This window comes from Caloenas nicobarica, chromosome 2 (assembly GCF_036013445.1).
Source record: "Caloenas nicobarica isolate bCalNic1 chromosome 2, bCalNic1.hap1, whole genome shotgun sequence".
NCBI classification, from domain to species: Eukaryota; Metazoa; Chordata; class Aves; order Columbiformes; family Columbidae; genus Caloenas; species Caloenas nicobarica.
The window spans coordinates 54,979,667-55,004,010 of record NC_088246.1 but is presented as its reverse complement, the minus strand read 5'-3'; the positions used below and the strand labels follow the sequence as shown (position 1 = coordinate 55,004,010).

At 40.7% G+C, this 24,344-nt stretch overlaps 1 protein-coding gene across 2 annotated transcripts in view; it reads left to right on the top strand.

The window, feature by feature from the left end:
- AMPH (amphiphysin) overlaps positions 1 to 24,344 on the top strand; it is a 143,028-nt gene that overhangs the window by 81,735 nt on the left and 36,949 nt on the right. For both annotated transcript variants that reach the window (XM_065628583.1, XM_065628582.1), the window contains exons 3-8: positions 11,163 to 11,217; positions 17,915 to 18,009; positions 20,577 to 20,672; positions 22,025 to 22,132; positions 22,477 to 22,562; positions 24,081 to 24,156. In XM_065628583.1, coding sequence (XP_065484655.1) covers positions 11,163 to 11,217; positions 17,915 to 18,009; positions 20,577 to 20,672; positions 22,025 to 22,132; positions 22,477 to 22,562; positions 24,081 to 24,156 — 516 coding nt within the window. The remainder of the gene's footprint in view (positions 1 to 11,162; positions 11,218 to 17,914; positions 18,010 to 20,576; positions 20,673 to 22,024; positions 22,133 to 22,476; positions 22,563 to 24,080; positions 24,157 to 24,344) is intronic.

The following is a 24,344-nucleotide window of genomic DNA, read 5'->3' as shown; positions in this document are numbered from 1 at the left end:
CGGACAAGGATGGATAAGGATCGATAGGGATGAGGTTGGATGAGCTTGGCTTTGTCTGCTGCTTCTCACAGTGACCGAGACTGGAGAGCACTGGGAAATCCGGCCAGACAGGTTGACTGTCAGCTGCCAGATGGCCTTGGGGACAGCGTGGGGTCGTCATGGCAATGCACAGTGACATCACAGAGGCCTTGGAAGCCTGGGTGATGTCACCTGTGCTGTGGTGTCACCGCTGCTCTGGAGCTGGGCACGTCCAGCGGGGCTGAAGGGATATTGGCCCCTGAGGAGAAGGGAGGAGAGAGTGGAGATCATACGTCTACCTTACAGAATTTTCTGGAAGGTTTTCCACAGCTGTGTAAATGTGACTTGAATGAGAGCCTTGCTTCCTCTTGTTCCTTCACAGCAGGATGAAGCAGATTTTTTGTTTTGTTTTGTTTTTCCCCTTTTTGTCCTTTCCATAGAACTAATACACTCGAACCAGTCTGGGGCTGTGACTGATGCAGCTGGAGGGAGCTTGTTTTGAGTACAGAGAAAGCTGGATTCCTCAGGTGTCTTTCTCCTTACTATCTTACCTGCCTGTTTTTTTTTTTTTAATTGTTTGTGACCCTGCCATCAGAAGAAAAGAGTGAGAAAGCCAGTAACTCTGAAATAAAAAGAAAAAAAACCCGATAAGTTTATGAGCATCCTCTTTTAGTCCTTACTCCATGTATTACGTCCGTGTTTGCTTGACTCACATAAAGCACTTTCCTCTCTAACCCCTGTGCTTCCTTTTAGCAGTAGCAGAATTCATATCAGTGTCTCATTGGTGTATGTTCTAGTTTTGCTTTCTTTCCATGCCTCTATCAATTGCTTTTAATGAGTATATTTGCTGTGAAGACTTTTTGTTTTATAAAACTCTCTGCAAAATCCACATCGATCTGTCATAAGCATAACACTGTCACAGGTGTCGTGATGTTACCATAGGGTTTATTTACATAGAGAAAATTATTTTAATGGGCTATACCGTTACAGTGATGTTAACATGTCAATAAATGTTCCCATATAGCCACTATTTTCCTAGAAGCAGACCTTTCCTTTTTCTAGGCCAGTTTACTGAGAAATGGAATAAGTAGGATCAGAAAATAAATGTTACAGGTACTTCTGATGGGAAGCTTTAGCAGCAAAGCTGATATTGGGGACTTCAACTGAGAGAGAGCCCTCTGTGTCTCTCAGTACCCGCCATGGGGCTCAGGTGAGGCTGAGGATGAGCCCCTGACCTTAACAACAGGTCAGAGAGGATGTTTTCCATTACAGTTTTCTTAGAAACACATCAAAATTTATCCTGAGGCCTTTAGTGGCAAGCAAAGCATTCCAAGTCTTCGGTCTTTCCATGACAACGGAATGGATGTGGTGGGATGTATATTTCTCCGTGTGGGAAATACTGACAAACTGGCATGGAAATGCCATGCTTTGATCTACAACTTACTAGCAATGCAAATACCTTAAGCATTAATATATGCATCTGAATTCTCACTCTTATTCATTAATACCTTGCAAAACTGCTGGCTTCTGTGAAGTCAGGCAGCCATCTCTTCTTGGTTTACATTCAGTCTTGTTTTCAAGATTATCTCTGCAACTCCAGAGCCTTTAGAAAAAAGAAAAATTCAGTTGTAGATATTAAAGAATAAAAAGGCAATCTGGGTGATTGATCCTTGTGCTGAGGTCTGCCAAGCTGTTGATGTGGGTCATTCAGGTGGCTTGCAAGCAGGACTACCCTTGTTAGAGGGTGTCCCATCTTTTGCAATTCCCTCCAGGGTCATTTGTTTCCATGGTGGTTGTTGACCTAACAAGGCCTTTCTAGGCAGAGGCAGTTTGAGAGAAGGTCTAAACTTTACTTTGTTTCTTGCAATCTCACTTAGCAGTGATTTGGCTGTTCCCTGGCTATCTCACCTACCTACATTTGGTTTTGAGGAAGACTGTCACTTCAGTTCTGTTTCTCTTTGTAAGCTGTTTGTAGCAGCTAGTGCCGTGTGGGCCCTGGGGATGCTGGTAACCTGAAAGCTGTGAAAATGGTGTATTTTTTGTTTCCCTACCTTATTGAGCCTGCAACACTTGGGAGGTCATCTGGTCTTAAGTATAGAATGATCTTTTTATTAATACTCTCCAAAGATAATAAATGAGGACTCCAGCTCAGCGAGAGGATAGAGAAAAGAAAGAGCATAGTGCTCATTATCCAGGAAACAGATAACTGGAAAACTGAAATCTTAACATGCTATTCCTTGCCTGAATAGCAGATTGGATGGTGAGTATGTACTGAACTCAGCAGAAGGCTATGTGTAAGGATACATGCAGCAGATCTATCTGTAGAAGAAGCTCATTTAGACACCCCAATGGTGTCTAATTCCTGCCTCTTTCTGAATACAGCTGGATAAAAGCCCCTCTGGACTTGACAGCCCAGAGTTGAATTACCCACATGAATCACCATGGAGAAACTGAGTCATCTCATGTCTGGAGAGAACAGAGCACAGTGGCTTTGCAGAGCCTCAGGTCTTTCCCTATCAGAAACAGTAAACTGCTGCAGCTGAAACCAACAGTAAAAACATTTAGATTTTTAACAGTGAATACAGCTGTTATTCACCTTCCACTTAAGTTGTAAACTGAAAATTGCCACTCTAAATCAAAACTTGTGGAACAGACAAAACATGCAGATTTTCAGTGTTTTGCAATAAATTTCTTGAGGCTTTCTCTCTGCACAGCTAATTGTGGATATGCTCAGACTCCTAATCAACCCTGAAGTTGAGAGAGGGGAGAAAAAAGACATGTTTCTCTTGACTTGGAATATATCAAGTCCATCAGGGATTTACCCAAAATTTCATCTCTATTCTGTTGTTCAAGCAACCACACTGTACGCTTTCTTTTTTTTGGTAGGAAGTAGCAATTCACTTATCGCAAAGTATATTTTAATGGCTCTTGGTGCTTGCTTCATTTTTGTAAGAGATCAATATTCTATTTCATGTCTATATATATTTACCTCTCATTATGTTTCCAAATGTAGTTATGAGACTTATTTTACAGACTACAGTTAAAATGCCATTAACACTATGTATCATATATGTACACACAAAGATATAGCAGTTGCTACTACAAGAGCAGCTGCTCGTGATGTGTTGTCAGAATAAAGCAAAATGTCAAGTGCTGTTGTTGGTAATTTATAGAATTAGGTGAAAATGAAGAGCCTTTTTTGCTGTTGTTGAGTGAACAGAACCTGCTTCTATGGACTGCTTTACTTAATGTTTGCCTCCCATTAAGAGCTGTTGTAATTGTAGGGGTCCTGAAAAGGTTTATTCTGGCCAGATCTTCATTTCACGCGAGCATGCTTAGCTGCCCTGCAGCTGTGGCATGACATTGTCTTCAAGTTGTTCTGTGAGACAGTTAGCTTTTATTGCAGTGTTCTTCTTGCATCAGATGTGCCACTGATTCCTTAAAATGAATTCATGAGTTAGGATACCCAAGATGAGATTCACCGCCTACATATAGGCACCAGAAGTGCCTCATGGTGCCCCACCTGGCCACCAGCTGTTGCCACAGACAGAGGCACATGGCTTTGGCTGCAGTCCTACATACCTGCTGGTTCTGTGGTCCTCTTGAGCACCCCATGACATCTCCAGCAGCCATAGATGCAAGTGTTTGGGCAGTTGAACCCTGCCCTTGGGGAGTGATCCAGTTCCAGATCATGACACGTGAATGTAGGTGTCTGTGTTTGAATTGGGGCTTCCAAGATGCTGGTACTGGAGGGTCAAGACAGAAACCTGTAAGTTGCCTCAGGGCATCTGTGGGTTTTAATGGCTTTGATCAGCCCCATCTGGGACCCTAACCCTGCACGTGGGCTTAGGAGTCCCATTTTAGCTTAGCCCTGGGCATCTAGTCCCTCCCTAAGCTATGTCATAGGCTGGTCCCCATGCCTAGGGGACCTGCTGCTCACATCAGGATCTCCTAGACAGCCCCTGGACCTGGATTAAACCCTTGCTATGTCAGAGGGTGTCAGTGAAGCCTCTTAGCAGCCCCTGGCTTTGCCTGCCTGGCCCAGACCTTGCAGGACAGCACCCATCCGTGAGAGCATGACCTACGCTGGGGTCACTCGTGGCTCCTAGTACAGCCTCACCAACCAAGCTGAACAGCTGCTGCGAGGGTTGTGAGTCAGTTGTCTACATGTTGGCATCTGTTGCCACTTGCGAGACCCTAGTGTGTTCTCCCTGGCTTCCAAATGCTGTTGAACAAAGGTGGCAGGTCCCTTAGGACCAGTTGCGTTTGCCATTTGTGGATGTATCACAAATGGCACTAGACAGCTATGCTGAGTGAATGGTTTTGACTGTAGGATTTTCTTAATTGCCCTCCTGACTCTACAAGTTGCACTGAAGAGATCTAAGATGAGGAGAGGCACCCAACTCCTGTAGACAGTGATAGGTGTCTTAATCTGGAGTTGAATGAAGGACATGATGAAGAAGGGAAGCTTCTATATATATATTATAGTAATGTGAAATTCAATCTTTGTTCTGTGACACCTTCTTTTCTCTGGGAATTATTAGGTATCCCATACATCTATTTGACCGTCTTTAAACGTAACTCATGTCCTCCCTTTAGACCTCTCATTTTACTGATTTGAGCATGGGCTTGAGATAGAGGAAAGAATCCAGACAATAAACAAAAAGTGTGAGCTTTAAAATTTCTCTGAATGGGAAACACTATTTCCCTTAGCTGATACCCAGATTTCCTTGGTTGTCTGTGGAATCCCACACTAAACCACGGGGGGTTATTGACACTAATTAAGCTGCAATATAATGTTGGTTCAATACAGCTCAGTCCATAGGAGTACTTTGCTAAATAAAGGTGATGCCAAATGTTGTCCCTGATAGATACTCCAAAGTAGGCCAGGCACAGGAAAGCACAGTCTAGCCTAGTGGGAGGGAGCGTTTTATCCACAAGCCCAGGAATGTTCGCATTCAGGGGGACTGCATCTGACAGGCACCTTTTCAGGGGCAGTCCCAAAGTGTGCCTCATGTACTGGATGATCACTAAGCCAAATATAAGTAATACAATTTGCAAAGTATTTTGAGGGCTATGGGGGGGCTTTCTCTGCTGATTACCATTTAATCATGGAACATATGTTTAATAATTACCTTATGTTTGAGGGGTCATTTTTCCCAAGACAAGAAGAGACATAGTGTACCATTAAATCTCACCTCAACCTCATTAATTTCCATTTAGGCAGGATACGCAGGAAGGTGAGTTCCTGTGTTTCGTGCTACGAAGTTATGTCTGCAGGAGCCCCCCATATCCATTCAAACTAATTCCTCACTTCAAAGAAGAGACCGGTTGATCCGATGCTTTGCTTTTTCAATTCTGCCTATTGATTGCTCCAAATTTAAAGTCTAAACCGTTGTCACAATGGGCTGGTTTTGGTTGCCCCTTGGATATAAACTATTATGCCTCTGCAGCTTTAGTAACTGTGCTAATTGTTTTCTCCCAGGCAGTGAAGCTGAACGATCAAGTTATTTCTGACTGTTTTTAAACCAGACTTTTATGTTTCTTCAGGAGCCCTTTGGGATAACCGGCCCTGGTGATAGTTGACATAGCCCAGCTCTGGGATTTAATACATGGACTGGATATGATCTAGTTCACAACAAATGGTTCTGGACAGTTTTCTACCAGACCTTTTAATTTATAGGTTATCTATGTTATTTAAGAATATAGTTATGGATATGGAGCTATAGGCTTAAACAGAGGCCAAGTACATGTTCAGAAAGTCTAGCTTGACTTTTGATATGTATAATTTACTTTTAGCCATAGGCTCCTAGACTCTGCACTTGCTGTCTTTGCACACCCCAGATTTTCATTAAAATCATTAGTTTGGGCCCTGCTTTGAGGACGAGTATGCCTGTAGGAAGGTGTAATAGGTATGAAGGTAGGAGCCTAGCTCGGGGAGAGAGATTTAGTTGTGAGGCAAGAAGGTTGGAATTTCACTTAAGGAGGGCACCAAGTATTTTCTGTTCAGTCGTCATCTGAAACAGAGACCGTTTTTTCTGTAACAGGGTTAGTTAAGCATCGCTGCAGGCACAGAGGTTCCTCACCTGGCTACTGGGAGTCACAAGTAACATGGGGTAGACCTCACTGGTTCTGACCTTTATAGTTCATACTTTTTGGATGAGTCCAAATTGTCTGAGGAGCCTGTTTGATTTGATGGAGTTTACTTCAACTCATCGTGTTACTTAATAACTAGGACTATGAAATTCCTAATCATGATCCTTCGCCACAAATTTGGTGCTGTTCTGGTGGGTACTGGGGTGCCAAAAACCTCTGTGTTTCCAGAGAAGGTTGCAAACCCGACTTTCTTTAAGTGATGCGCTAGACAAATAATTCAAACCCCAAATCTCTTACAGCTTGAAGAAAGATAAAAGAAGAAATGTATTTCTTTAAGAAAAGGATTCCAAGATTTGGGAGGCAGTTCTAGGAACTATAAGCAGGCTAAGAAATGGTAAAAGAGAGTACTCTGGTACAGAGATACATTTCATACTGAATTATGGATTTGTCCCAATAGTGTCTAATTTTGTTAAGCTTCACTTAATGCAATAGTCCTTTGCATTCATACTTCTGAGTTCCCTGAAAGACCTACCAGTAAATACTACCTAAAGTGTTTGTGAACAGAGGGACAGTGCTGCTTTATGTTGCAGCTGATAACTGCACATTACAATAAATTATGTCTTCCAGGCGATACAGAAAATACTTTCCTTTGAGCTATTTCCCTGATGTCTTAGCAATGGAATGTCAAAATTCCAGTATTAGACATAGAGCTGCATTAATAATAATCTGGTTTGCATTTCTGTGGGGCAGGTTATTAATTAACCTGTGCTGCAGGTTCAGTATTGACAGCGCTCTTGACTTCACTAAAGTGAAGTGATTTATTTGTTTTTGGTATCAAGCATATGCAGTGCTGACCTTTCCTGTAAAGATGTATTGTGTTTACATCCTCTATGTGACATGATAGAAAAATCAAACTCTTCTGCCTGGAAAGCTGTGAATAAATGATGCCTGGCAAATAGGTCATCCAATTCCAGCTTTCATGGAGGCAAGGTGGCCTTTAATTTCTGAGTGGAAGCAACGGTTTTTCTAATGCATCTAAGCAAATCTGATAAGACACAAACCATGGTTTTTATGGTTTTAGTCACTAAGGTTTTGCAGGTCTCATCAGTCTTACAGCCAGGAGTGCTGTGGCTCTCTTTGTCTTAATTCTAGTGCTAACATATGCTTAAATAGTATTCTTCGAAAAGAAAACCAAAACTAAACATACACAAGCATCAGTAGTACTGGAAAGGCTTAATGCTGCTGTACAGGTATGTAAGACCTGTAGCTGTAGATGACAAGATCCTGAAACACGGAGCTTCCTTATCTCACTGCGTGCACGTGTCTTTACCAGCTATGTAACGCTGACCATGCCATAAGACCTGAGAGTAGAAAAAGGCATCTGACAGCCACACTGGCTGTGTGCTACCGTGTTCAGAGTAACAAGTGTTTGTTTGGGACATGGCTGTGAAGGCTTCTGTCGATTTTCCTAATGAGGGATGTTGTTCTGGGTTGTTGCATGCCTCCCTTGCTCCTCTGTGCAGTTTAACAGGATTGCCTGACAGATTTTTTGGTAATTTGTATGTTGAGTTTGACCAGGTCAGCTAAGAGCACTGATTTCTGGTGCTGAAGTCCAACGAGAACGTGCCTGCTGTTATCAAACAACCTGATCGTGAGAAGTTTGCTATTAAGATGCTACAGAGATTTCTCCCTGGAGTTTTCTTGCATATTATGAAACTCTGACTCATTTTGCTGCCTCATGTAGAACAAATAAAAGAAATTATGAAATGATAAAGGAAGCATCAGTGCTGTCTTGGGAAATCTCATTTCAGAGGAGCACAACATCTGAAAAATGACACCTACTTTTCATTCTCCTTCAAGAAGCTGCATCTCAAATTAACAAAATTTATGGCCTTAATGAAGAGACTTGGAGCAATGGTTTCAGAGCCACCAGATGCTTTCATCTGATAGACCAGAAAGGAGAAAAAGTACCTCAGGAGGCATCAAGAAGGGGAAATATTAGATATTTGATAGTTTTAAAACCAGTGCATTTTAAAACCACCATGGTTTGCAAGATATGTGGAGCCAGCAATGCAGTATTTTCATCCTGTGAATATTAATTAATCTGTTAGATGATAAAAGTGTATCTACCTTCACTAATAGTTTACTATAGCAAAATGTGTAGACCAGAGGCATGTTCCGCAGAACTCACAGGGCTGAGGACTTCTGATACAAATTGTTATTTCTGATATTTTATAGAAAGGTCTAATTCTGTTGCCAAATGGAGAGATTTGATCTCAAATTCAATGGGAGCTGGCCCTTGCCCATCGGTGCTTTAGTGTCACGTGGCATACAACATTTGCTAATGAGGGAAAAGTCATATGGCTCTATGCTGCTTAGATATTTCAGCGGCTTGTGACCTGTTAATAACCTAGACTGAGGGAGCTTCATGCTAAAATTGTTCTTTCGAATTGTCAGAATTCATAACAGCACATATGGCAAAATATTTGCATCGTGCTTTACTGCTTTGACTTTTTCTTCTACGTTTTCCTGAGCAGCGGTTGCTGATGGCTTGTGATGCTGACCAGCCACAATGGATCTCATAGTGGTTTACGGTACCCGTCGTAAAACGACACAGCAGTACAGTTACGGACATGGCATTTGAGCAGTGTGTTCCCCTGACATGCCATTCGTTGTGTGCTAATTAGCGACAAAATGGCACTTATATGAGTAAATATAGGCCTTTTACTGGATGTCAGGACAGCTAACAGGGCTCTGAGCCTTCCAGCTGCAGTTTGCTGCTTCTGAAACATCAGGAATTCTTCAATAACAAAAAATGGATATTGTATGGGCACCTGTTCAGCTGGGCAATGGTGAAGAATTGAGTTGCTGTCAGTATCTACTTCCCATTTTCACCACAAGCTAATTGGCTGTACTAGCACTCAGGCCAAAGAAGATACGAGTTGGAAAGAAAATTTCTATACCTTCATGTGGCTTCTCAGAAGGACACCTCCCAGGAGGAGACTGGCACGCATAAAAGGGGAACTTCCCTCCTCTTTCTGCTGAATGTTTGCCAAAACTCCTCTTCAGATCTTAGGGTGAGAAATTCTGCTCTTGAGTTCAGTCTCCTTTCGGCTGTGGCAGTGTTGTTCACTTCATGCCTAGCTCAGGGTAAAGCTGACAACTTCTGTCGTCTCTTTACCTCCCATTCTAGCACAGAAAGAAGTAGAAAAAAGTCAGCTTCTGAAGCGTGTTGGGATGCTACCGTGTTATGCAGGATGACAAAATGTGTTGTTGTGATGCATTAGGGTGGTGTACGAGTATATTTTCTTAAGGGACGCAATATCAAGCTACCAGTACTTTCAGAACTTTCTATTGTGTTGCAACCAAGGGAAGGATTTGCTTTTCCTTGCTTGCAGCATCAAATATGGTCCCAGCTCCGAGACAGATTGGTGGTCTGAGTGCTGCTGTGCTCTTGCTGTTACTCAGCAGCTCCTCAGGTATCACCCTGGTTGGTCTACTCCTGTGCTCAGAATTTGGTTGATTAATGGATTTAGGTTCAAAAAGAAGTTTTGCTTCAGATCGATTTAGTGCAGAAGCAACCTTCTGTTCGTTGAATCCATAAAGTGAATTCAGTCTGCCCACCTTCTAAATTCTTTAATATTTACAGGACCTTAAAGCAGTTGTTCTCTTCTTATGGTGCATTGCAGTTTGAAGGGGGTTGATCCAGTTCTAAAGTCCTGCAGTTCTCTGCAGGGAGCTGGGAGAGGCAAGTGAGTCTGGTTGATGTAGTCTGCATATTGCAGTATGCGTGCTGGTGAGGCAAGTATTTTTTAGAAACACCTTTTGAATTTAATGTGGCTGCACATAGATGGATTCTAAGCTCCACATGGTCTCTTTCAACCTAAATTTCTTAGGATCCTCTGTGTCTGAATGCTCTGAACATCGCTACCACTGATGGCAAATCCTTTACTGACATCAGATGTCCTTTGACTTAAGTGGAATTACAACAGCTTATACCTTGAGACTCTGCTTCCTAAAATATTCACACATGCAGCCTTTTGGGGTCTAACTTTCACACAGAGAAATATGAGGAAAAACTCCAAAGCAGTCAGTCATATTTTGCAGCTGATTTTTCCATATGGTGTAGCTGTATGTGAGAAAATGTGACTGCAAGCTGATATTTGTATAATTTCCAACTGCTTAAATAAATAATTTGAAGAATATTGGGAACCAATAAACATGGAGCGTTTCCAAAATCTTCAGGCTATTGAAGGTGTCTTGAACAACAGCGTTTTAGCAATAAAGCATGTGCTGTAGTGTAGCACAGATTTTATTGCAAATTGTAGGAGCTGTGAAGTCCAACTTGTGATACAGTCAAAGATAATGTAAAGCAACCCATTTTGTTTTGTCTATTCCGAGTTTTTTGAAGGCTGTGGGTATAAGATAAAGAAAGATAATTTTCATGTGTTTGCCGAGGAAGCAATTGAGATTTTACTGTAGACTGCAAGATGCAGTAGCCAAACTAAACAACATAACCAATGCTATTGTTTCTTAGTAGTTATTTGCTTGCAAAATAGATAAATGATAAAATACTTGGAAAAACATTTGGAAAAGTATTAAGCTATTTATGTAAGAGCATGGTTTTTCTGCAAGTCTAGACTGGCCTCATTTGGGTGAATTCAAGTGGAGGCGATTATACTTCTTCGTGTTTCAGGTGAGGACATTGGCCAGTTTGACTCGAAGTGGACTTTGGCTGTAAAATATACGTTTCTTTCTTTGGCTGGAATTCTTCCCTGTGCAGATGGCTGATAAAATAAAACCAAAAATTTTAGCCTAGAGGGTACACTATGCATAGCATCTTGGCCAGTCCACCTTTTCTCTATGAACCTGTGCATGCTTGCAACATGTGACACTATTCGTCAGAAAGCTCCTGAAATTGCTCTTTGTTATTAAGTTTGACATACTGTATGCATATTTTAAAGCATAAAATTTAACTGAAACATATTTGCGATAACATAACTGAAAAATGTTTTCACTTCCTTGCCTTTTTTTTTTTTCTTTTCCAGGCGGAGGGTTCCAGGCTCCAGAGGGAACTAAGAGGATATTTAGCAGCCATAAAAGGTGATTTTTAAGTTTTACATCATGTTTTCATAAATGAAACTTCTTCAGAAAATTGAGACAAGTAGGCTTGTTTAAAGTATACAGAGACAAATACGAGTAATATTGCTTTTGTCATTAGTAGTCAACATTTCTGCTTTGGATCTGACACAGGCTCTTTAGCTTGTTGCTAGGGATTCTGCACCTTCACTGTCAACTCGTGTGTACAGTGTTGCATGCAGGGCTCGTCCTTGGCTGTCCTTTGTGTGCAGGACTGCTGCCCAGATTCTCGGGTTGCATGCATTTTAAGCACCCACAAAATCTACGCATCTTCTTACTCATCTTTGCGAATGCTAGAACATGAAATACCCCATGTACAACAAGGGATTGCTTGACCTCCACAACTGTAACATTTCCAGGTATTACTAGCTGGATGATGATCTTCCGCCAAAACCATGCTCCCCACAATTACTTGTTTTCTCATCTATTTCTGCCTGTTTAATCCATTTTTTTAAAGTTTAAAAATCAAATGCGATCTCTTACGATACTATATTGAAAATCCAAGTAGCAGAAGTCACAGGTGAGTGCTTAAATATCAGAGATTAAGTTAACAGCTATTTAAATCCTACTGTAAATCCAGCATACTTAGCTTAGCACCATATAGAGAGTGTTCCCTTTCTCATGCTGCCCCTCTTTGGAGGCCAGGTGCTAAAGGGAAGGCAAAAAGGTTTGGTGATCAACGGAGAGAAAATAATGCCTTCTTGAGATAAATATATATATGTGTGTGTGTATTTTTAACCTGATTTCAGCCCAGTAGGGAAAATGTTACAAATCAGTATTAATATCCCTGGAAATCACTGTGTCATAATAAAGCATTAGCAGCTGTTGAAAGGCAGGGAAGAAAGCTGTTTTTGATGGGAACTGTAAAACAGGAAGAAAAACAGTAGCTGAAGTGTCTTAGCTGGATGGGCTGGGCAAGGAAAATCCTCTACCAGACAAGAGGTATTTTACCTTGTAGGGATTTGAAGAATGTCTTTTGTTCTTAGAGGAAATTTCTGTATCAGTCAGCACTGGATGCTGATTTTGCATTCTTACTTTTCAGTCATCCCTTCCCCACACCCTTATTAGATGGATACTCAGGAGCAACATGATGACGCTGTTTGTTGTCCAGATGGCTTTTCTGTCACATAGGTTGACTGTTTACGTGCTGCTTTGACTTCCATGTTGGTGACGACAATCCCCCTTTCTGTCTTTCATTTTCTTTCTCTTTCATTCTCTTCTTTTCCTAGAACTTCGTGCATTTGTGGTCCTTTTGCTGGTTTACTGTCTAGTGGGCTACTCCTTGCACCAAGTTTTGTTTTTAACTTGGCATGAAATGTTTCATTGTGCAACTTTTGCCTTTTTAGCCACGCATTTCTGCTCAGCGCCTTTGTCCTGTTGCAGCCCATAAGTCCATATTTGAAAATAATTTGGACTGACTTTCTTACAGCAAGTGAAAAGTGCTTGCTAACACCTCGGTATCTTCATGTATTAAGACCCAGTCATAAGCAGCTCGCAAAAGCCTTAAAAATGTTATTCTCCAAAGACAACAAGCCGCCAGTGGGGCATCCTTGGCACATGTGTTGGCACACCTTCATGTGGACCTTTGTGCTGTGGAGTGGGAGGACAGCCTGAGGCAGGAGTCCAAAAACACAGCTCTGGCTGGGGCTTGCCCAAAGCTGACTAGCTCATCTGTGGCAAAGACCCTTGTAGATTTTGAATGGCAGAAGCAGATTCAGCAACTGCTACCACCTCTTTGTTGCTATTCTTTGAAGGACTGCCATCATGAAAACATTTTAGGGTGGCTGTGCACAAAAGCATGAGAACCCCTGGATTTAGGCATGAGAGTGGGATGTTTGCACGTAGGACATCTGAGCCTTGGAGTCATGCTGTCAACAGGGGCTCATTTTGCAGGGAAAAAGGTTGGTCATATTGGAAAGTAATGCACTTGATATTCTTGTACTCTTACAGATGTGAGAAAAGCAGTTCATTTTAAAGGGTTTCAGGAGTTGGCAAGATAGATAACTTTAACTAAAAACATTTTATAAAGCTGGTATGTTGTGAACTCAAGTAAAAAGTTTAATTCTGCTGCATGGCTTTTGAGTGACTGGATATTGGAAGTTGGAAGTATGAGATTCAGGCATGATTTAAGCTAGGGATCATCAAACAAGCCTCCTTATGACCCCCTAGCCCTTCTTTTTAATATACTTCACAGTTCGAGATTTGATATCACACATTCTTAAAATAAAGAATTTTTGCCGTATTCAGACTCCTCCTCTTGCTCAGGGGTGCTTCTTTGTCTTAGCTGGATCTTGATCTTTACTGCTGGTTACCCAACAACTCAGAGGAATCATGTCATAAAGCTGTTGAACTTGTGAATGGCTTTTACGTGCTGTTTTATTTCACCTGCATGATAGTTTCATGTCTGGTGTGTATCGGTGGTGTTTGTACCAACGAGACTGTGCACTGTCCCCCATCGCTATAGTCGTCTCATGCCTCAGTCTTCTGTCTCTTTCCATCTCCTTGGCAACATGCATCTGGGTTCTCTACTTCATGATTTACTTTTTTAAGCTTTTGAGTTCCGTAGGTGACTTGAACAGTTTTATGGGCCAGTTGTTAAAGAAGTCCTATATCAGACATACAGACCTGGATTTGCATGCAGGTGGCAGGGTGGCAGAGGTAAAAAGGAATCCTGCAACATGAAAAAGAAGCACCATGGTTTTCAGATGGCTTAACAAAGTGAGAAATAATAAGCAGTTTACAGGAAGGGAAGGGGACATTTTGGAGATCTGTAAGCAGTTTTGCTGCCTAGTTGTCAGCCTGTGGCAGACAGACCTGCGCATATCCTCCAGACACACAAATCTTAAAATCAATCATGTAATTTCTGAGAAGCAATAAACCTATTCATGATTTTTCTGTAAAAGTTAGTAATGAATTATGAAATGACTCAATTGTTCCAGTGGAAACTCTAACGCAGGGGTGTCAAACTCATTTTCACCGGGGGCCACATCAGCCTCGCGGTTCCCTTCGAAGGGCCGAATGTAATTTTAGGACGGGATAACTGTAGGAGTAGTTACATTTATCCAGTCCTAAAATTCCATTCGGCCCTTCGAAGGGAACCGCGAGGCTGATGTGGCCCCCAGTGAAAATGAGTTTGACACCCCTGCTCTAATGGATAACTAGCAATAACAGATACAGGTCATTTCACTGGAGAACCACACGTTAAGCTCTTTTCCCCACTCAAATAATTAAATATTAAGAGCCAGATCAAGGTGCCTCGCTCCATCAAGAAAATGGAATTTTCTCCATGATTCAGTCTAGATTTCCCTGCTGGCCAGTGAGGAAATCTTATTGTATATGGGTCCTATGGAGTCTCAGGCTATTCTCATTCTCCATGGGAGCTTGAGTATATTGGAATTGTGATGACAAAGAGTCACCTACCCTCTGCTGTCTCTAGCGTGCTTAATGGGAATGTCTGCACCATCACCCCAAGGATCCCTACCATGTGGGGGCATGTAGGAGTCCTTTGGCATTCCAGGGACAGGGGCTCTTTCCTCTAGAAAGAGAATTGATTTCATGCAGGAGCCTCAAACATCAGTAACTGGATTATTCAGCATCATTTTCTCTAAGCGATAAAATTATTTTGGCATTTGTAGTTATTAAATAAGTGACCCAATTACCAAGAAGCAGCAGTACTAAATGAAACAACTGATATTAAATACACATCTCTAACTGTTCATCAGCAGTAAAAATGCTTCTCATATTTCTTAGTACATTAATGACTTCCTTTAAACAATTTATCTTTCTCAGTGATAGCAGTTAAAAACAGCAGAGAGACACAGCCTGCAGTCTATGGCTGACACTAATCCTCTTAACTTCAGTGCTGAATAATGCATAAAAGGTATCAGTGCATAAGAAATAATTCTATGTGAAAACTAGCAAATAAAAACATAATTGGACATTGTAAGTTTATGCTCAAAGGCATGAAAAAGATTGAGAAGCCACTGGACTTATGCACTCATTTGGGGTGTTGCAGTACGTCTAGTAGGAAGAGGGGAGTAGAACGGGTGATCTTGTCCTGTAGAAATTTCAGACTGAATCCCTTGACTGAAGAAGTCAAGTACCGTAATGCCCACTTGCCTCACACTTCAGCTGGATTTGATTAATGTTCTTTACAGGAAAGTGGCAGAATGGAGGATTACCAGATTCTCAGAACTGAAAAAAATGCAAAAGTTGGTGCAGCTTCGATATGACTCGAGCACGGGATATTAAGTATCTCTTACTTATTCTCTTAAGCAGATAAATGCCTGAGTCCTATAGTACTTAAAAAATAAAGTCTGCATAGGAAAAAGTGCTCTGCCCAAGCCTGGTCTGTGTCTGAGCTGAGCTCGGGCCGTAGGAGGGATTAGCGAGCAGCTGTGCTGGCCGCCCACCACGGGGACTGAGGTGGTGGATTTACTTAGCAGGGTGCGGAAGGGCAGAAGTTCGAGTATCCAAAAGGGTCATGCATGAGCAGGGATGTGCAGACTTTCCTGGTCTGTGCGCTCGCCCCGAGTGGACAGAAGCAGCCTTCTCAAGCACGATGATACAGTGCTGGTTTTGCCTTACCTCCTGAGTTTATTAATTTGTAGCAGCATTGAAGATTTTAAATTAGTCCCGCCTGGAAAAATATGCAAAGATTGTCTGTATTTTACTGTAATCTGGCATATTCTAGGCAAAAAAAAGCCCCTTCAGTCAGGAACCCTTTCTTGGCTAATGATACATCATCCTAAGCATTAACCGTGAAGGAGGAAAGGAAGAAATGTATCTTAAGTTCTTGTGTTACACCAATTCTCTGAGCTGAGCTCTGTCATTAAAAAGCACCCCCAAGACAATACCCGAAGAGATCAAATATTCTGTTTTGGCAGCCTTTGATTTAAAGGTGAAAGCTGGTACCCTCTGAACACCAGGGTTTCCTTTGTACTTGTTCTCCCTCTCTCCCACACCATTCTCCCTCTTGAACCCAAAGTCTGAGAACAGCCATCTGCTTCCAGCTTTTTCAGTATCTTTTTTTCATATCCTACTCATTCCATAGACCAGCATTTTTATATTAGGAAGTGTGCATTATTGCATTTATCTTCCTCCTGTGTCTTGAGTGTGCTTTAGAATGGTGGAATAGCTACTGACTAGGTCAAGTCTGCTCTTCTAGACATTCAAGTTTCAGATGAATTCTCCTCTTCCACTCCTACACATTTCCTTGTGCAGAAAACAGAAATATCAATGTTATTCCTAAATTCAGCCACTGAGCAGTTAAATCTGAAGATCACGCTAGAGATATTTTCAAGACAGCACAGATGTGCTGCAACAAACAGACTTTGGCTGGAGAAAAAGATGTGTTTTTTAAAAAAAAAGTTAATGTTAGGTAAAAAAATTGTCAGTGTTCAGATTTTGCGAAGAAGTTGAAATGAAGTTGTCATTTAAAAATTTCTGATTCTGAACTGACTCTTAGCATGTTAAGTGAGATTTTTTTTTTCATTGGGTTCAGAGTCATATTCAACACCTGATGTATTTGTGCTCTGTCAAAATGGAAAGGCAAACCCCGATGTCTTCACTGAGGGCTGTAGTTTATTCAATGGTGTCAAATTGCTCTCAATGAAGATAGGTTTAGACTCTTTCTTGTAATATAGTTGAAGCTGCTTTACATTGAAGCCAGCTCCTCTGTGTATTACAGAGTGATAACCATCAGTAGTCCCCCTTCTTGTTTCACCTGTGTTAGCCAGAGCTCCAAAGATGACTGATGCCGTTTGGCTCAGCGCACTTCTCTGTAGACACCACCCTGCTGCAAGCTTAAATAAGCTCTGAGCTCCACATACTTCTAAACCTGCTGGGTGAGCATACAAGATAATAATTCTTCATAAAACCAGGTCCATTAGGGCCGAAGTGCAGGCATCTTTTTTCCCTAGACACTGTCTCAGCTCTTGCCAGTCCTTTGCTGCATTATTTCCATATCTTCAGGTCACCATCATTATTGTGGGCACAAAAATAACAAGCTCAACCACTCTCACTTTACGTATGAAAGCTCCCAAGGCTTAAACATCTTTGAAAACAAGGAAGTGGAGAAATTCTGAGATATGTTCTGCCTGTGTGAGACCTCCTCTCTTCTGGGGAGCACTTTTGTTTAGCATAGAGACCTTCTAGCTTTTCTCCTAAATCCATTTTTACAGACAGCAATTCCCATAAATCTCTGACACTTTAACCATGTCACCCTGGAGATGCCTCCTCTTCTACATGTGGGCCTGGTACTCACTACAGACAAGGCAGAAAACTGCTGGAAGAGCTGAGGATAAACAAAGGCAGGTTGCTGTTTGATTGCCTTCTCAGTCATAGTCTTTCAATTGGGTCTTAAATGTCTTTTGTGGGGAGGACTACACTTTGAGTTGTTATTCAGGTTCAAATATGTTTAGTTCAGAATAGAAAGTGGAATCTCTAATCTGATAGAAACCTTTTTCTTGCGTATAAATATGTGTTAATCTTTCTGTGAGGGACACTTCTCATTAACCTGGGTGAACACAGAGGTTTTGTTTCAGCTCTTGAAAATTATACTCTAAACATGCCAGAGAGGGTACATGTGGGTCAAAATAAAGATTTAGCAACCGTTCCCTGTAGTTTGTAGTTACATGTCCATCTTTCTGTCTAATTACAGGGATGCAAGATGCCTCAAAGAAGCTTACAGAGTCTCTTCATGAAGTGTATGAGCCAGATTGGTATGGACGAGAAGATGTGAAAATGATCGGAGAGGTAGGATGAGTAGATACAGGAAAGAAGTATTTGGACTGCAAATGGATTATCTGAGCTATTGAGAAGTGTACATCTAAAATTTCTCTTAATTCTTCATTGCACATTAAATCCTGTTTTGAACATAGAAATTATTTGTTTTGTGAAATGCACCTCCTGCTGACCAAACACCGCATTTGCAGTGTCTATTTTATAAGCTAGCTGCGGTAAGCTCCCGCTGAGGTCAGCGTCACTGTGAGCAGAACCGGTCCTGATAGCAACTGATTGTCAAGTTTGTACAAGGAATCTTACACGCGGTTTCACAGTCGGGATTCTCAATTCAACCGAATGTTGAAAATTATCAAATCTGCTTATCCTTGTGTGCTGTATAACAACTGTTGAGCCAGTGGTGCTAAGCAGCATACCTGATCGGACACTTGCCTTTCTCTGACAAGAATATTGAATTTAATGCCAAATTAGGCTGCAGGGCTCTATTCATTTTAGCCTTTCTGGGGTTCCTTCAGTGATTAGAGAGAAATAGGCTTTTCTAGAGGACATTGCAGGAGTTTAACTCTGAATTGCCTGCTTAAACAGCCTTAATTCTGGAAGTCTGTCAGCAAGTATGTTGGTGGTGACAAGAAAGTGTGAACTGTTATCGCTGCAGCTTTTAACTACCTGGCATCCAGTGTGCAAGGCCTCCTGGATAATATAATTAATAAGAGACTGGAAGACAGAGCAATCTTCCCGAATCTGCGTACTGATTGCTTTTCTTCTCTGAGGCTGCATTCCTTTACACTTCCCTGCTGCTGAAAGCATGAAGCGTTTCTGATTTTAAAAGCACCCAACCTCTAAACTATATAAGTTAATTTACCATACCATTTATATTGTTTTATGTTAAACAGCTGGAATATCTCCTGCTGCATCTTGCTTAGCACCTCATCTTGAATCTGCAGGCTATTAGATTTTACACTAAGAAATTTGTAATTGTGTATGAAAGGACCAAAAGTTGGCTCTTAATCTCTATTAGGTATAGGGGTAAATGTTAGATGTGTCTTCTTAATAAGAGACTCATATGGACATAATTACAAAATTTCTGCTCCTGATTTTTTCCCAATATAATCACAAATGTAAATTTATGCATCTCTCAACCTGGAGTTAAAGAAGAATGATATATTTGTGCAGTCCAGGGTAGAAATGATCATTCCAAAAGGGATCTTCCTACATGACCTTATTGTGTATGGCAGGGAAAATGATGGCTTAGAGGACTCTTCAGCAATGTTTTTTTAGGCCATTTGCTTTTAGAAAACCTCCATTATTTTAATTTGTCCAAAATATGTATCAGCAAGATATAAAGGCAAATGCACAAGACCGGCAGTTGCTTTCTATGATCTAATGCTGTGCTGCTCTGTAGACCACTGTGATTAAATATTGTGTTAATAAATTAGGTATTTCTTTTAAGCATGATTAATAGATTGTAATAATTCATTAGGGACTCTGTTAGGGTAGGAAATGAATGAACTGAATGCCGGCATCACACAGCATTTATAATATGCCCTATAGTAGCTCATGATAAAACAAACACTAGGGAATAGTTTTCCGAACTTGCTGGCGAGGATAACAACCCTACAGAGCATTATTCACTGCCTTTAGCTTCCCTGCCATCAAAGGAGGGAGTTCTCAGTGATTTTTGACATGTGCAAAGAAAAGGGGGATCAGGATGTTTAATACGTGCTAATGAATTGATCAGTTGAGAACCTGGGACCTCAAGCACTGTGTCTCTATGTAACAGGGTTCGCTTCTGGCAAGGAATCTCATCCTGTTCCCCATGGGGTCCTTGTCACATCAGCTGCATTAACATCTTCTTAAAAACCAGAAAAATACAAGGGGTGTATCTTGGTAACTCTCCCAGAGCTGCAAAGGGGACTGGAGAAAAGCACTGTAGCTTCTGGGGGGGGCAGATTTTGTTTATTTTCCCTGCTGACGTTGGCATGTTCTATATATGACATCCCAGTTTTCTAGCAGTGAGAGGCAGAGTTCTTGTCTGTGCATCGAACATTTCATCAAATGTACCCTAATGGCACAAAAAGTATGGGATGGGAAGACCTTTCTTAGGGTAGGTCTCCACAGCATTTATTTTAAAAATGACCAAGGAAAACTAAGCTTACAAATCCATGTAACTGATGGGAAACCCGCTTAATTTTTTTCTTATTTTATTTACTTCTCTATTTTTAGTTGTACTTCTTTTCTCTGTAGGGAAGGTTCTTCATCAGTGAATATACTTAAGCATAAGAACTAGGACATCTTCAGATTGTTGACCCTCAGGGACTCGAAACCCTGAGGAAGACCTTGAATCTGTGATATCCTTGTTTTCACATTGCAGTTACTATATGAAAAAATGAAAACACAAACTAGTTATTAAGCTAAATCTTCTTTTGTTGTGAACTAAAACTTGCAATGTCAAGGTATTCCTTTTTGTGTAGCTTATAAATCCAATTTGATTTATTGACATAATGAACATTTTTAAACTTCAGGAAGATTAGGTTTGAAGTGGAATTACACTACTAAATGCATTTTTCTCTTTACCTTTACAGAAATGTGATGAACTTTGGGAAGACTTCCATCAAAAACTGGTGGATGGGTCATTGCTGACCTTGGATACATATCTAGGACAATTTCCTGATATCAAAGTACAGTAATGATTTTCTATAAAGAACAATTTGTAAAATTACTGTTGAGTCATAAAATAAATAGAAAATGAGGTTACAAGCAAAGAAAAATAAAAAAGGGGGGGGAGATGGAATTCATTCTTTTCTGCAGTCTGAAAGATGTTCTGTAAATCCCTGACATTAGGCTGCACTGATTTTTCCAAGTGTACAAAAATATTTTTCATGCAGTAGTACTTGGAAGTACATTAGCCTTCGTAGATAAAACTTCTATGTTTTTTTCCTGCTCCTATTGATTTGGTATGAGATAATTCTCACCAGCTTCAACAGGGACACATTAAGCTCTTCAGCTGCTAAAATGCCAGACAAATTACAACATGAAAAGCAGGCCTTCTGCTGTTGGCTAGATGCACCTGTGGGTATCTAAATATCTTTCTTTTACTAAGCCATGGTTCCTGTCTTTCAATTAGTTATAGAAGGATTTTGCAATACACATCAGGAGGGACCATTATGCAGATTCTAGCCTCTCACAGATCGCTCTCTGGTGTACAGTCCAGGGAGATGGTTGCTAAACGAAATGTGTGGGGAAGGAATCATTACAGATGAGAGGTAGATACTTTTTATATTTTAATGTGACTATATGGACATAGCTGGAAATTCTTTGTGATGGTTTATAATTGAGTCAGTGTCACGCAGTCATCCCTTTTGTCATTACACCAGGGACTAAAGAAAAAATAATTTAAAAAATCCCAGCATTACTGGTGTTCATTCTCAAACTTGTTTGTAAAACAAACAGCGCTTAAGCTCTCTCAGAATGTGGAATTTACGTATAATATATGGTTTTGTAAGGTCAGTATATATCAAAGGACTTCTTAGTTTTAAAAGAATTATAGCAGGTAAATTAGAATTCCGATTGTATGTTGAACTCAAGTTATCTTAGTCATGTGTCAGAGCAAGTGTACTGAGAAGTATATTTTAAGCATTTTTTCCAGCTCTGGAAAATAATGCATTAATTATTTATTAAATTTGCACACTGCATAGAAGGGAAAAACATGGTATTACCATGAGTTTAACAGGTCCATTTATTCTGGAGAGTCAGACAAGGCTTGTGTAATATCGATATCTCATTTCTAAGGCCCGTAAGCCCTATACCCACAGAAACCCCTTCCAAACCATCTGTAAACAGATTCCTTGGTTAAAATAAGGTGATTAGTTTGTCTGTTTTGCCATGTCCGTATTCCTGTATGATACAGTAATTCAGCTATGAGCAGCAGATTAGGGAGAATAAAAATGTCAAAAACTTAAATTACGACATAGATAAAATAGCTTTTTTAAAAGTGCTATTTGTGCTGACTTTCATTTGTACCCCTGTACAGACTCGCATTGCAAAACGAAGCAGGAAGCTGGTGGACTACGACAGTGCAAGACATCATCTAGAAGCCCTGCAGAGCTCAAAAAGAAAAGATGAAAGCAGAATTACCAAGGTAGCGCAATCAGAAGGATGCTGGCAGAAGACTGAGGGAGCTTGGGTGGCTTTTGTTTCTGTGCAGAGACAGAGCACAAAACATAATATCTATTGAGTATTTTGGTGTGTGCGGAGGGCACACTCAGCCTCTCTCAGGAATGAGTCCCGTTCAAGCCCTGACTTTCTCTCTTGATGAGACTGAGGAGACAGCAAGTCCTGTGTTGGCCTGCATGGTGTGGGACTGAGTCACATCCTTTGTTAATAAAAATTGTAAAAGACCCACAAAAAAAAAAAAAAAGGACAAAACCAAACTGTGCTGTGTCATGGTGACTGCAGAAGTCACTCAATTTCATTTTGTTTTAGGCAGAAGAAGAATTCCAAAAAGCACAGAAAGTGTTTGAAGAGTTTAACACTGATTTACAAGAAGAGTTGCCATCTTTGTGGTCACGGTAAGCCTGGGCAGATATTGTCTGGAAAGGGAGAGTAAGGAAAGGGAATCAGATTTTTAATGAGCTGATTGAAAAGGGTTTGTTAGCTCCTTGAAGATCCCATCCATTATCTTTTTGAAATAATAAAAGGGAAAATACCTGCAAATGATCCCAAATTATACTTACTGTAAGTGTATTTCTGCTTATTTCTTTCAGTGTATCTTGGCACTTAAGATTTGTTATCATATCTTCATTCTGAGGTACAAAAAGTTCTCCATTTTACGGGTAAAGAACTGTGTCAGAGCACAGAACAGCATTGAAAAATAAGCATCTCATTAGTGTACTATGTTCTTTAACAAATGACCGTCTGGAGTTCTGGAGTGGAAATGTATTGTGAGTCACCGAAGTATCTTTTGTCTTCTCTGCCTTCTAAATTAATTTCTGTTAAATTTCAGATCAATAGAAGGTTTTTCTGCTGTGTTTCTGCCTATTTCAGTTGAAAGGCTTCTTAGCACTTCAAGATTTTTATTTTATGGACTTAGTAAAAGTAAAACTGCATATGAATGATTTAGAGTAAGAGCCCTTTTGTTTCAATATGTGTATTGCCCACTAAATATGTGTATTGCCCATTAAGGGAAAGGCAGAATTTAATTTGAATGATAGGCATAATTTAGAAAGCAATTGCTTTGAGAGTCCTCTTTCTTTGTAGTTATAATGTAGCAATTTTTCAGGAAGAAACTAATCCACTGAGTTCACATTTTGCAGGCTTATTCTTACGTCAAAGTTCATTTTTGTTAATAAATTCTGGAGAAATTGCACATGAAAGTTTTAAATAGGAAAAAGAATAGTTCAAAACCTAAGAAAACACCTGCTGCTTTCAAAGCGCACAAGAGGTATGTGATCACTCATCCCAGTCAAGCAGATTTTTGACTGCACGTGCAAAAGTATCTGGTCTATATTAGAAATTATTTTCTCTTAGAGACAGATGTGTGTATTTCAGGGCTGATTTCTTTAAGGAGGGCTGAGCATGGGACACCCACCCCCAGGCTGTACAGAGCTGTACACTTTAAAGCTGCCTCCAGAAGTACCTGCATCACCTTGGTGCTCCCATAGCATCTCCGGCACAGGCGCTTGCAGTGACACAGTGGTACCTCTCCCCTTTCCATCCACGGTTGCCTGCTGTCTGGTGGGGCACGGGGTGCCCAGGGCAACTTGCCTTCCCTGTGCTTGTGCCACAATCATGCTAATTATTTCCCAATCTTCCCCTTCTCTAGAACAAGCTGAAGCCCCCTGCTGTGGAGTAGTCTCAACTTGGTTCGCTCTGTGCGGTGTGAAATGTGGTGGTTCTTAACACAAACAGAAATAATCATGAAGGAGCTAATCTGAAATCCTGACACTCAATGCAATTATTTGCTTTGCTGAGAATAATAGTCAACAATGCTGCTTGTAGTCTGGAAAGAAATTAATTAATTTGCCTTTGTGGCCCTCCCACCCCTATCTTTTATTCTCTTTTTGCTTTCTTTGTGCCATCCTCTGTAGACGAGTTGGCTTCTATGTGAACACCTTCAAAAATGTATCCAGCCTCGAAGCCAAGTTTCACAAGGAAATAGCTTTAGTGAGTAAAAATGTATATCTCATGTATAATGGATTATGTGATATGCATAACAGCAAGCAAATATCTTGTAATGCAGCTGTATAAATCTAGCAGTGGCATACATGAGAATCTGCCCTAGATACAGATTTGCAGTGTAACTTTTGTATTCGTTTCCGCTTGCCTTTTTATACTCTCCTTAAGGGAAGGAT